The 14,863-nt window shown below is 41.7% G+C and overlaps 1 protein-coding gene across 1 annotated transcript in view; it reads left to right on the forward strand.

The window, feature by feature from the left end:
• LOC102937978 (E3 ISG15--protein ligase HERC5) overlaps window positions 1-4,473 on the forward strand; it is a 44,051-nt gene extending 39,578 nt beyond the window's left edge. The window contains exons 22-23 of the mRNA XM_027828935.3: window positions 345-444; window positions 2,285-4,473. Coding sequence (XP_027684736.2) covers window positions 345-444; window positions 2,285-2,499 — 315 coding nt within the window. The 3' untranslated portion in view covers window positions 2,500-4,473. The remainder of the gene's footprint in view (window positions 1-344; window positions 445-2,284) is intronic.
• Window positions 4,474-14,863: the final 10,390 nt, after the last annotated feature.

Raw genomic sequence — 14,863 nt, forward strand, 5'->3', positions numbered from 1 at the left:
GAAGACTGATGGAGGACATAACAGTCTTCAACTATGTAAATGCTGTTACAAAAAGGAGAGTGATGCATTGTTTTTCTTAACCACTGAGGACAGGACAAGAAGTAATAGTCTTAAACTGCAGCAGGGGAAAATTAAGTTAGACATTAGGAAAAACTTCCTGTCAGGGTAGTTAAGCACTGTAACAAATTACCTAGGCATCTTGTGTAATGTCCATAATTGAAGGATTTTAACAACAGGTTAGACAAATACCTGTCAGGGATGGTCTAGATAATACTTAGCAAGGTGCCTTCCGGTCTTATATTTCTAGACTAACGGGGCAGGGCTATTTTTATTCTCTTTGACAGAATACAAAGTACACAGATTATGAAAAGTCTGATCAAACCATCAAGAATTTTTGGGCTGTGTTTCATGAACTCCCAGAAGAAAAGAAGAAGAATTTTCTTGGTAATAAAACAGGCACTTTAAATAATGCACTAAATATTCTCTCTCTATTTAAAAAACAAAAAACCATTTTGGTTGTAAAATAATTTTGCTCTAAATTGCTTTTTACTGTATTTGGCCTCGTTTTCATCATTTCCATGCCAGAGCCTTCTCTGCCAAATTTTAGTTCTGTTCCTTTAGGCCTCACTCTTAGACTCTGCCCCAGTGCATCTGACTTAGCCATGATTCTTCTGTACTTCATTTATCCTGAACATCCCTAGGTATCCTAACTTTATTCCACCTAAGGCTAATATAGAGCCAATGGAGGTGATGGGTCATGAATCAGCATGCAGCTGAGGCCGGAGGTATTTGATTAGCTTCACAGCAATTACCTCATGAGAGTATTTAGTTTGACTAAATGGAAGAATATCTACTTCTTAATTCTTCATCTGCTGGAAATATTTTAGAAGTATGTGTTAGTGGTTAGAGCAGAGGACGAGGAGTCAAGACTTCTGCCTTTTTCCCCAGCTCCCTCTTTGATTGTATTGATTGATTGATTATTAGTAGAGCTGGGGTGCAGATTTCTGTCACAATATTTTTTCTAACAGAAAATGCCATTTCTACAGGCAAAACTTACATTTTGCTGACACTCTTTGATTTTCCAGGAAAATCAAAACAAAATGTTTTGGGTCAGGTAGCCCCAAATTGAACATTTTGATTTTTTTAAATGAATCAAAATGTTTAGTTTCAGGTCAGTTCAGCATTAATCCATGCTCACCTGAGCAGCCCTAGAGCATTATGGAATTTGTAGTTCAGTTGCCCCATGCCCCCATTTTCTTTTATGGGCAAGTGCTCCCTGGCTGGACTGCATTTCCCATGATGCACCACAATGGTTCAACCAACAGGGAGACTGTGATGCATCATGGGAGATGCAGTCCAGCCAGGAAGCCCCATCCATACAGGAGAATTGGGGCATTAGGCACCAGCACTACAACTCCCATGAGACGCTGTGACATTTAAGGAAGGCCCCAGATTAATGTTGAACCAAGTCAAAATGAAACTTTTTAATTTGGTTCACCAAACCAAAATGAAATGTTTCAAATTTGGGAGTGCTGAAACATTTAATTTTGATTGAAAATGTTGAACAAAATGTTTAGACATTTCCTAATTGAAATGTTTATGACCTTTCCAGTCCATGGAAAAAAATTGAAATTTGGACTTTTTTTCCTGATTTGGGATGACAACAAATGTCAAAATATCAGCAATTCTCCACAGAACAGAAATTCTGCTACATCTACTAATTAATCTCTCTCTCCAAGGTATTTCAAGACATCTATTGCCATAGTAACTTAGTGCAAGATAACCAAAGATAGCATTGAGTATGCCCCCCCAAAATTCCTGTGTCTTTTTGTATTTAATTTTATAAATTTTGAGATGAAATTGTGGCACAGATCAGAAGGAGGGGGCACAAAAGAGATGACTTGGTCGGGGCCTAAGAGGAGTTCTTAATTATGTGAGTGTTCCTTACTGACACAAGTAGTCCCAGCTTTATCCAAGAAGGTTGCTGGATCAGGTTCATAGTTTTTAAACACAGAAAGCCTAGCCTCGCCTTTCTAACTTAAAAAATATTTTTAATTAAAAAAGAAAAGAAGGGATCATGCTCATTATAAGTCAGCAAGTAAAAGGTTTCAAAATATTCAAGTACACTAAGTGCAAAACAAAAAACACAAAACAAGTAGCTTGTACAATTACCTGTATATTTACTTTGTGATTCTCTGCCCCCGCCACTCCATTTGTCCTCCAATAATGTTATCTTAGTGTGTTTTCTGTCTGTATCTTGTTGACTTTTTTTTTCTCCCCTCAGCTTTTCTGACAGGAACGGATCGAATCCCTGCCGAAGGGATGAGACAGTTTCAATTCACTATTGCAGACTTTAAAAAAGAAAACCCGGACCTTTTCCATCCTGTTGCCAATACCTGCTATCACATCTTGGCGCTCCCAAGATACAGCAATAAAGAGATTCTTCGGGAAAAGTTCCTGAATGCCTTAGAGTTTTATGAAAAATTTAACCTATCATAAATTGTGGCCAAGAGCAATTTAAAAAAACATTTTTCATGTCTTACTTGCAATAGTATTCTATTGTTAGCTATTGTTGGAGGAGATGCCACCAAATCCTGTCTTTTATTTGTATTGCACCTTAAAAACATTCAGATTCATTCATCCATTGGGATTGCACTTTGACTGCAGGCCTGAGAATCACCACCTTTGTTGAAGTACCTAAGATTGTAGAACAGGTTTGTAAAAAGTCAGTGAACTAATTAACCAAGTGCAATATTGACTAAACGAAAATGTATTATTGGTTAAATGACTTTTTCCCTGCATAACCTCTTACATTGGATATAAAGTGTGTGTGTGTGTGTATATATAAATATATAGAGAGAGAAAGAGAGAGATTGATTTTGTGATATGACAGGTGTATATATAGTACACAGGAATTTCAAATGTACCTAGTGGATTTAAATGCCCAATTCTCCTTGAATTTCATTTGGATTTGGGTGAATGAGTCTCTTAGGTTCCATTGCAAATCCCAGCCTTAATATGTATCGAAAGAACACGTTGTAATTAATTATTAATGGTATATATAATAGGTTGACAATGTATATAATAGGTACTTTTAACTTGAGTGCTACCTACCAAACTGCTGTGTTAGGCAAAATCACCCTCCCGGTCTTAACTCTCATGCTTCCTACATTCCCAGCATTTAAAAGAATCTTGCTGCTTCACAGATGTTTCTGGCTGGGGTTTTGAAAGGAGCATAAGGAAGATAGAATTAATTGGGAGTTGGGTGTCTAATGGGAGATGGGCAACTGACCCCTGCAGCCACTTGGAAAGTCTCCAGCACACCGACACATTCAGCGAGCAAGAGGTTAATTGGATGCTGGGAGGAGGGGTTGGTAAAGACAGTGATGGCTCTGTAACTCTACAATGCTCTTATTTGACATGGACCTGATTACTCAGCAAAATAAGTCACTATCTTTGCCAGCTGCAGAAGCCTGAATTGTGTTCACAGGGTGACCTCAAGAAGCAAGTCAACAACTTAAATATTAACAAATAACAATTAACACTTCTCCTATAGGTTTCCCAATGCATCCTGTCTTCACTGTGTCTTTTTTGGATTTGTCTGTAAGCTCTTTGGGGCAGAGATTCTCCATACTTTGTATCTTGTATAGAACCAAGCATGCTGTCAATGCATTCTTAATAGTAGTAATGCCAAAGGGAGAGGATGATGAAATTTCCACTGATCAGAAATATTAGTGATGAGTTCTCTAGCCTTACCCACTACCCAAGGGGGCCTGGACCTACAAATTTGTACTGGACTGAGCAGTCCATACTCTCACAAGCACTGTCTTTGACTCCCCCAAGTAAGAGGTTTCAGGATCAGGACTCAACATGGCAAATATTTTATATTCTGTCAGTCATTTCCAGGCTTCGCTAAAAGCTGTATTTTTAAAGCATTAATGCAAGGGCTTTGCATTCCCAACATGCTATGAACTTCTTATTTTCACTGTACATAGTTTTTTAAAGGGGGTGTGTGGAGTCCTAAGCAAATAGATTTCATTTTCAAAAGCACAATGTTTTTTTAAATAAATGTCACTGCTACCATAAGTTAAACTCTTTGGGTCCAATCATGCAAGCAACTCCATGTGCATGGATCCCTGCACCTATGCAGGCTTCCTGATGGGCCCTGGAAGCTGGCTGTACTTTGCACAATTAAGGCCCAACACTGATAATACTATGCAAGGTTGTAAACACTGCAGACTATACTTTTGTATTTTTCTGTGGTTTTTCTTGTAAAAAGCATATAAATATTGCATCTTTTTCATTGTCCGACAACTGTGTCATTGCTTACCCTGAGTACCGTATGTTTGTTATACATTGTTGAATATGTCAGTGGGCAGGTACCTAAAGCAAGTTTCATGTGTAAGAAAGTGTTTTACTGGCCCTTTTGCCAAATGTTGTGTTGAAATAAATGAGGATAGCCTTTCATATGTACAGCTGACAGTGTTTTTCTTTGTTGTACAACTGCCTGTGTACTGTTGTGTTTCCTTGGTTCTCTCTCTTCGTAAAGCAAATTTTCAGAAGCGGGCACAGTAGGAAGTGAAGGCTGAGCTAAGAGTGTTCAAGTCTATCATGTGCAACATAATTATGTTTCTGATCCAGTTTCCTATTACATTAGTAAGCCAGGTCAAGTACGTTGCTGTATGGGGAGATATTTGCTTTATGCTGATTTGTAAATCTAGGAAAAACGTTAGATACAGTATTCTTCACTTCCAGACCTAAACTGTGGTGTTGCTGCTGTGTGACAAACCCTATGTTTCGTGCCAGAGGCGGCTGCGTTTCAGTGATAAGTGAGGTGATTCCTGTAGAGGGCTGGCCCCACACTCCCTTTGCTTCTGTCGGTGCAGAGGAAACGAAACTCTTGGATCTGAGTAGGGTCACCGCGGGAGCACCAGCTCTACACATGCCTCCAGATTCCCACAGAAACTTCTCTATGGGACGGGCAGGTCTGGCTACTCTCTTTGGCATCCTGCTCCTTCCTCCTAAAACTGTAGGCCAAAGCAGAGAAAGTGCCCTATGTTGTGATGCCTCCTCCCACACATCCCCGCTACAGGAGTTTCAGAGAGCAGCAGCAGCCGAAATCCCTGGCTCTGTCATTCCTAGAGGAGATAGGTTGCCATGGTGTTGCAGGGGGTGAAGTGGAAGTGTGTGATGAAACTGGCAGGACCCTGTGCCACTTTTATGCACTGCCTTTTCTTTCATTGTAGTGATGAGATTTAATTGGGATGAACGTCCTGCTATATAGTATTCCCAAATCCTAACTGAGCTGGGACTCCCACTCAGCTTTCCTGCATGGCGGCTCAAAGCACTACCCCAGGCCAGCCTGCCGCTCATCTACTTGTTACTTTCCTATTATACTTTCTGATTCTACACTAGGGCTTGGAAATTCTGAGTGACTGTAAGTACTGTGCAGCTATAAGAAAGATGGTTTCTGTCTGGATTTCACAGTAACGCATTGCAGATTAAATGATTATAGGTTTATCTGCAGCCCGCAGGAATTTCCTCCATCTCATATGATGCATGAGAGAGAAAGCCTGGAGTAACTTGCAAGGCTATTTTTAATTCATTCTCAAATAAGCCCTGATCTTAGAAGAATAAACTCCCTCACAAACAGTACTTTGGGCATCAAGTTGTGTCTACATTACAGCTCCTGGTACATTACCCAAAACAAACAAACAAAAATCCACAGGAGCTGAACCTATTTTAAGACATTAATTCAAAAGAGTCTGTGTTGGCCAGAGAAAGTGTATGAAACTCACATCAGAAAGTGTTTTTTGAGATGCTTCTTCTTGTCTGAATGTCTGATTATCGCATTTAAAGAAGCCCTAACGCTGTTTGCAGTGAAGAATAGCTGATTTTGTCAGGCATCCTTTTAGAACAAAAGCTCCTTGGAGTTTCTAGGTCAAGATAAGCCAAAGGGTGTGAGATGTGCTCTGTGAAGAGGTTTAGCCAAGGGTGGGGAATGGATGTTCTGGAGGAAAGGCTGGCAAGAGCTGGCAGAGAGCCACTGGACCACTTGCACACACAACTGCACCTGCAGTACTGGTTGGCATAACCTCGGCCTTGCTGTGGAGTTTCTGTACGGGATACAGGCATGATAGCCCATCAATCTTGGTCCAGGAAGTAGCTATACCATGGAAGGAATACAGAAAAAAAATATACATGGGTTCATTCCCTCCAGTGACAAAGAGACTTTTATGGTCAGCTCAGGGTTACTACTCCCACAAAAGATAGCTCTCATGCATGTTTATGGATGACGGGTGAATAATGTCTGGCTTATGTCAGACGGCATCTTCTCCCATTAGACCAAGAGTTCTGCCTTTGTGTGTCATTCTTACTTTGAGTCGCTTGCTGGCTGACGGACAGATCCCTCCAGGGACTAGATACATCAGCACATGTCTGCCAAGGACCATCTACCAGACCTTTAATAGAAGTTTTTAATCTGCCTTCATTTCAGGTCTAAAACATTTCTGTTCCAATATTAATATAAGGCTTGTTTTATTTCTTCTGAGACAATGCAGGGACAATATGGATGAGAAAAGACCTGTGCACTTATGTGTTAAGACACTGTAAGGGGAAATAATTCCCAGGATTAGAGGCTAAATAAAGAAATACAAATTAAAAAAAAACACATCAGAAAATAAGCCACCAGACACAAGAGATCATATAAATTTTAACAAGAATGGACAGAGAATGTTGGAAACGTAGGGGCTTAAATTCTCTGCTGCACTGAGTTTCTGTGTGGCACAGCAGAGGGGACAGCTCCCTGCATCTCAGGGTTAATCTGAACCCAGGGTTGGTTAGAGCAGCCCCTAGGCTACCATAAAATGTCAGCCATAAAAATGTTGGCATACTGTGGGGCCATGTGGGTGCCCATAGCAGTGCCGCTGATTTGAAGGTATACATTGTCCCCAAATGTGAAATAGTTATGGGTGAGGACAAAGTCACAAAGTTCAGCCACCAGGTTTGCCGTGACATTATCGGGGATACTGTTCCTGACGGCTTGTAGTCCATCTTTGTGTGGAATGTTGGTGTAGAGGGCTTCTACATCCATAGTGGCCAGGATGGTGTTTTCAGGAAGATCACCGATGGATTGTAGTTTCCTCAGGAAGTCGGTGGTGTCTCAAAGATAGCTGGGAGTGCTCATAGCATAGGGCCTGAGGAGGGAGTCTACATAGCCGGACAATTCTGCTGTCAGGGTGCCAATGCCTGAGATGATGGAGTGTCCAGGATTTCCAGGTTTATAGATCTTGGGTAGCAGATAGAATACCCCAGGTCGGTGTTCCAGGGGTGTGTCTGTGCGGATTTGTTCTTGTGCTTTTTCAGGGAGTTTCTTGAGCAAATGGTGTAGTTTCTTTTGGTAACCCTCAGTGGGGTCAGAGGGTAATGGCTTGTAGAAAGTGGTGTTGGAGAGCTGCCTAGCAGCCTCTTGTTCATATTCCGACCTATTCATGATGAGGACAGCACCTCCTTTGTCAGTCTTTTTGATTATGATGTCAGAGTTGTTTCTGAGGCTGTGGATGGCATTGTATTCCGCACGGCTGAGGTTATGGGGCAAGTGATGCTGCTTTTCCACAATTTCAGCCCGTGCACATTGGCGGAAGCACTCTATGTAGAAGTCCAGTCTGTTGTTTCGACCTTCAGGAGGAGTCCACCTAGAATCCTTCTTTTTGTAGTCTTGGTAGGAAGGTCTCTGTGGGTTAGTATGCTGTTCAGAGGTGTGTTGGAAATATTCCTTGAGTCGGAGACGTTTGGATAATTTTTCTTCAGGTTTTGAGTCTTTAGGGTGCATTCACGTCACTCTCTCAAGTTTTTCTCAGAAAGCCCCAGAGCTAGAGAAACCTGCTTTTTCGAAAAGGAAACTGGGAGTCTCACGTTGTCAGTCGCTTGGGCTTTAGTTAGCTTGGGATTGTTCTGATCTCTTCTGGGAGTCAGTTCCCGAGTGCAGAGCCCTCTGTTGACAAGCTCTGCCCCTTGCAAGTTGCACTGTGGGCCTCAACAGTTTCACCAGCCCTGATGATGACAGCTGTGTCGATGGTTCCTGGCACAAAGGTCTCAGAATGCCCCAGGCTCCTTTTGGATCAGTTTTCTACTTGATTTTGGGGAGTACACACAGACATTGTTTTTGGAATGATTTTAATATTACTTTCAAGTGATACTATATGAATGCTGGCACCTTTTCTCTTACTGCTGCATACTGAGAAAGCTGATTATCTGGCTAAACAGCACCTTTGTGCAATTGGTACTAAAAACGGTATTTAAAGCAGGACTGTTCCTCTTCCCTTTCCTCCCTTTGTCGGTCACTTGGCTTCTCAGATTGTAAACTCTTCAAGGCAGGGATTATGGTTTCATATTGAATGGACGGTAACTAGCACTAGCAAGGAACAGCAATGAGAATCATGATAATTGTTTGGCTACTAATAACATGCATAACTTTGCATGCTAGGATTCAGGCCAGATCCTCAGCTGGTGTAAATCAACAATCAGTTAATAGTGCTACCCTGATTTACACCAGCTGAGGATCTGGTAATCAAATGTCATGCTTTTGGGTGGAAGCTGATCATCACAGTAGTCAGGAAGGGACTTACCCTAGATACAGCATTGAATAATTACCCATATAGCTATCAAGCTACCAGGAACAGCATTTTGGTTAGGTTTGTGTATATTTTTACTTTGCTTTGGCCTGCCTCTAAAGAATTAGGCATTGGCTACTGGTGAAGGAGAGACAGAAGATTTAATGACCTGATGTGGGTATGACATCTCCAATGTTGCTAAGTAATAATGACCAAGCACAGACCAATGCTATATTTGCATGAAAATACAGCCTGCAACTATGAATTCCTGGGTCAAGAGATATGATACTCTACATCACCATGGAGACAACATGAGCTGAAAGGTAAAAAAATAAAATAGAAAACTGTAACATTCCACAAACTATGGAAGGTCAGCTTCTTAACTGTGCCAAATAAACCATGGGAGCAGAGGGAAGAGCACAAAAGATGTTTGTGGCTCCTTGATGCTGGGGCAGGATCTGCCCTTGCCAAGTCCCTAATGTGGTTTAGAGCAGCCCCAGACAATTATTTTCCACCAGTTCCTTTCAAAAACATCATTCCCTCAAAATATGAACAGTACCTGCTTGCCTCCTTAAATCAGAAGTCTCCAACAGCTCTCCCATAACAGTTCTTAATGGATTAGAAATCACGTCTGATTGTCCACATGTGCTGACAACTATGGTTGGTTGCACCCACAGTGAGGTCAGCGCTGGATCAGCTATGACTCAAGCTGGTGTTCTGTATGGTAGGAGAAAGATCCATGCATAGAGGGTTTCCCTCTGCAAGGATCTCAGCAGGATGGTCTGGCCGAAAGTACCCTGGCTCTGGAGTATCTGTAATCATACTCTCACATGCAATCTGTCTCTTTTCCCCTCCAGGCTGGAAAATATGTGGCCAGACTTTAATTGACTCACATGGATAAGAACAAAGAGAACTGAAATGGTATTTAAAGAGAACTGTGGTCTAGGATTTGGAGCTTAGGAATGGAAGCTAAAAACAGCAGCATTCTAAACCTGGAGCTGCCACAGGTTCACCATATGCCTCTCAGAGTCAGTTTGCATCTTGAGAAACTGGTAGCCGGTTGAAATGAAGCCTCTTACAGATCTCCCTATCATTGATAGCTGTCCCACTGCTGAAGGAGCATATTTCCTGTATAACAGTGGTTCTCAACTGCGGTCCACCGCTTGTTCAGGGAAAGCACCGGTGCGCCAGGCCGGTTTGTTTACCTGCCGCGTCCGCAGGTTTGGCGGATCGTGGCTCCCACTGGTCGCGGTTCACCGCTCCAGGCCAATGGGGGCTGCAGGAAGGGCGGCCAGCACATCCCTCGGCCCGCACCGCTTCCTGCAACCCCCATTGGCCTGGGGCGGTGAACCGCGGCCAGTGGGAGCCGCGATCGGCCGAACCTGCGGACGCGGCAGGTAAACAAACTGGCCTGGCACACCAGGGGCTTTCCCTGAACAAACGGTGGACCACAGTTGAGAACCACTGCTCTATAATAACTCCTAATTCCCAGGGGGATTTAGAGGGTTATTTTAGTACCTATTTGTGAAGTGTTTTGAAGAGGAGTAGCGCTAGTCAGATGCATAAGTATTATTATGATCACCAGATAAGTCACAGTTAAAAATTCATACCATGCACAAAGATGGAAGAAGTGCAATCAACATTGGACTCTGAAACACCCACTGAAGTTAAGTTTCAGAGGGGTAGCCATGTTAGTCTGTTTCAGCAAGAACAACAAAGAGACTTGTGGCACCTTAAAGACTAACAAATTTATTAGCGCATAATAATACTTCACACCCATCTCTGTAAGTATATATTTATTCACCTGCCAAACTCCAGTTTAAACTTCTACATCTGAAGAAGTGGGCTAAAGCCCACAAAAGCTTATGCTCTAATAAATTTGTTACACTGAAGATAGATACCTATCGGAAGGAGCTTTACAGAATAGATGAATGCTGCTACCTCATCGTCTTTCTTGAGCCTAAATTGCATTTGGAACAGCAACCCCACCTTGGGATGTGTTGGACAATGTCAAGTTCCTGCTCTTGCGTTGTGGATTCAACTCCAGACCTCTTAAAAACAGGCCAAGGTAACTAGCTTTGCTGGGCCAGCATTCCGTCCACAGAGCTAGTTGGCTGCAGTGAGGAATGCATTGTCTTAAGTCAGTGGTTCCCAAACTGGAGTTCATGACACTCTGGGGGTTCATGAAATGTTACAGGGGGTTCTTGGGGAAAAATTCCCTAATGGCAAACAGAGCTGTCCCTAGGGATCCCGGGCAGCACAGGGCCAGCAGCGCAGAGCCCCTGGACTTCCAAGAGCTAAGCAGATCAAAGCAAGCATATCTATCACACTGAGGAGATTTAAACTTCAAGACTCCTTATAAGAAATGGAAAGGGAGGTGGATATTTTTTGCTGTTTTTTAAATTAAATAGGCTGCTAGTATTGTTTTTAAAATTATGATGAAGAACAAGTTTAAGCTTTGTTGTACCGTGCGTTGTTTGCCCGGACTGCTCAAGATCTGAATGCTTGTGTAGGAGGAACTCTTTGAGTTGGCTTCTTAAATACCTTCATGCTGTTTCATATCTGATACTCCTTGATGAAGGGTTCACGAGACTTGACATTTTTGTGAAAGGGGTTCACAGGTTGTTAAAGTTTGGGAACCACTGTTGTCAAGGTTCCCTCCCCACTCTGAACTCTAGGGTACATGAGGGAACTCTAGGACCCGCATGAAAGACCCCCTAAGCTTATTTCTACCAGCTTAGGTTAAAAACTTCCCCAAGGCACAAATCCTTCCTTGTCCTTGGATCGGTACTGCTGCCACCACCAAGTGAGTTAGACAAAGATTCAGGAAAAGGACCATTTGGAGTTCCTGTTCCTAAAATATCCCCCCAAACCCCTTCACCCCCTTTCCTGGGGAGGCTTGAGAATAATATACCAACCAAATAGGTAAACCAGATTCTTAAAAAACAGAACTTTATTATAAAGAAAAAAAAGTAAAAGAAGCACCTCTGTAAAATCAGGATGGAAGGTAACTTTACAGGGTAATCAGATTCAAAACATAGAGGATTCCCCTCTAGACAAAACTTTAAAGTTACAAAAAACAGAGACATAGGGAAAATTCACAAGGTAAAAACAAACGATAATCTAATGCGCTTTGCCTTATTTACTTACTCTTTTTGCAATACTGAGACTCATTTTAGGAAGATTTTAGGAGAAGGAGTTTTCTGACCTGATGCTTCTCTGCTTCCCCAGAGAACACACAACAAAGAGCACAAACAAAGCCTTCCCACACCCAGATTTGAAAGGATCTTCTTTCCCCATTGGTCCTTTTTGTCAGGTACCAACCAGGTTATTTGAGCTTCTTAATCCCTTACAGGTAAGGAGGAATTCTAGGCTAGCCTTAGCTGTATGTTTATGACAACTGTCTTAAGCTGATGGCTGTGTCAAGTATCCCTCCCCTCAGCTTGTATGAAAACCAAGCTGTCTAAAAAGCGTTGCACACTTCCATTGAAAAGCATCACTGTAATGTTCTATCATCCGTGTTCATAATAGCTGCATGATCTCTTCAGAAGTGAGATAGTCAGAGAGCTCTGCCAATTATATTTCATAGGTAGGGAAACACGCACATCTTGTTGAAGACAATAATCTCTGAGTCAAGGTCTGGTTCCTCTGTAATGACCACCATTGCTGGAATCCAATATATGTAGATTGATTTTTCAGAATTAGATGTGGAACTATAAAAAAGAGTCAAACATTTCACAGCATGTACTGCTCTTCACTCAAGTGAGGCTATAATAAACTATTCAGGACCATACTGTTAATGGTATTTAGACACCTAATATACAGATAGGTGCCTAGTGGAATTTTAAAAATGCCTAGGTGCCTAATGCCTATTGATTTTTGCACCTTTAGGTGCCTAAATACCTTTAAAAATAACGAAAGCACTACAAAATTGAGTGTAGACCAGGCCTGGATTTTGTGTTGTAGAAAATGTATACACATGCCAGGATATCTCATTGTTGAGTAATTGCATAGGAATGCCAAAGAGAAGGTGAGTGGGTGTCAAAACTCACCAGCCTGTCATATGCAGACTGAAAAACCAGAGGAAGAAAGTCTGCAGCACATGAGAACCTGAGCTCAGGATGCAAGAAATATATGAACATAACAGTAAAAAGAATAGCAGGGGGAAGAGAGATTATTTTATTTATTATTTTAGTTATTGGTACTGCAGTAGCTTTGAAGGATCTCCATCAACTTGACACCTAGCCAATTAAAAACATACTTTAAAAATAGTTTCAGGTGTCACATTTGCCTTGCGTTCCTCTCACAAATGTTGTGGTTTTATAATCACATTTCCCTATACTTCTCATGGTTTCCTTCTCCTCTTATAGCTCCGTCAACGACCCATGCAAACAACAGAGGAAATTAACAGTATATGGGAGAAAACACGGAAAGTGACTAAACACAAAGTGCTTCCACATCACAAAGTAAACAAAGCAATAAATAAATAAAATAAAAAGAGAAATATATTTTTCCTCTAATCCCTTATTTATAGTAATCTAGAGGAAACTTGTAAAAACAGTACACGGAACATTTTCAGTCAGAAGTGTAATTTTTAAGTGGATGGTCTTTTAAGCAAAATAAGTGTGCTAAATGCAACATATAAGGGTGGATTGAACTCCATCAGTGTAGAACCCTAGAAACTGCAAAGGAAAGAAAGACTGTAGATATTGGGCCTCATTTCCAAAAGGAGCCTCCTTTTGTGCCCATGCAAAAGTGTGTGTCACTGTTCAAACACTAACATAGGATACCTTAAGTGGCACTGAAGCAGTGTTGGTCCTCTGCACAGGGGTGATTTTAATACTGAGAGCCTGACTTGAAAAAAGACTATGGAACCTGGCCTATGAAGTATAGACCCCTTCACCTACCACTGAAATGCAGGTAGCCTTTGGGAGGAACGCAGAAGCTTTTAGACAGCCCAAAGCAATATTGCACAACAATTTAAAATCAGAAAATGAGTCATCAGTAGTTATAGCTGTGTTCTCACTTGAAACCCCCCTCCCCGAATTTATAATTTGGCTGAAACTCGGTAAAAAAAAAATCTGAGCCTCAGGGCAAATATTTTTTTTACCAAACGTCTCCAAAGACTCCAAAAATTAAAAGATAAAAAAGGGGAATAATCACTTTGACGTGATGTTGTTATAAAAGAAGGGATCTTTCATGCTCATACAACTACAAATAATATTTTGACAGAAACAGAGAAAAGGTGAACCTCACTTGAATAAAATATCTTTACAGATAAAGGCCCCAATTCTGCAAAAATGTATGCACATGCTTAACTTTGCACATCTCAGTAATCTCAGTGCTTTAAATACAATTACGGATGTGCTTAAAGTTAAACATGAGCTGTATGCAGGATTGGGTGTGATTGCTAACAGGGTGACATTTTTCAAACATACTCAGTTTTGAAGTCAATGGGAGTTTTACTACTGATTACAATGGGAGCAGAAGTAGGCCTGCACTGATGATTTTGGAGACCCCCATCCTATGTCTTCAATAGTCTCCTTCACTTCTGTGGACTGGGAGGACCTTACATGAGCAGATATCCCTAGAGGGCACAAAAGACAGGGAGGGAGTGCTGCTTAGAGCATAAGAACGGCCACGGTGGGTCAGACCAAAGGTCCATCTAGCCCAGTATCCTGTCTTCTGACAGTGGCCAATGCCAGGTGCCCCAGAGGGAATGAACAGAACAGGTAATCATCAAGTGATCCATCCCCTGCCGCCCATTCCCAGCTCCTGGCAAACAGAGGCTAGGGACACCATCCCTGCCCATCCTGGCTAATAGCCATTGATGGACCTATCCTCCAGGACTTTATCTAGTTCTTTTTGAACCCTGTTATAGTCTTGGCTTTCACAAAATTATCTGGCAAGGAGTTCCACAGGTTGACTGTGCGTTGGGTGAAAAAATACTTCCTTTTATTTGTTTTAAACCTGCTGCCTATTAATTTCATCTGGTGACCCCTACTTCTTGTGTTATGAGGAGTCAATAAATAACACTTCCTTATTTACTTTCTCCACACCAGTCATGCTTTTATAGACCTCTATCATATCCCCTCTCAGTCATCTCTTTTCCAAGCTGAAAAGTCCCAGCCGTTCCATACCCCTAATAATTTTTGTTGCCCTTTTCTGAACCTTTTCCAATTCTATTGTATCATCCCCCTTCTTGAGATCCTGCACAAAATCCCACCACCTGAGTTCCATGGGGTTCTGCC

This window comes from Chelonia mydas, chromosome 4 (assembly GCF_015237465.2).
Source record: "Chelonia mydas isolate rCheMyd1 chromosome 4, rCheMyd1.pri.v2, whole genome shotgun sequence".
NCBI classification, from domain to species: Eukaryota; Metazoa; Chordata; order Testudines; family Cheloniidae; genus Chelonia; species Chelonia mydas.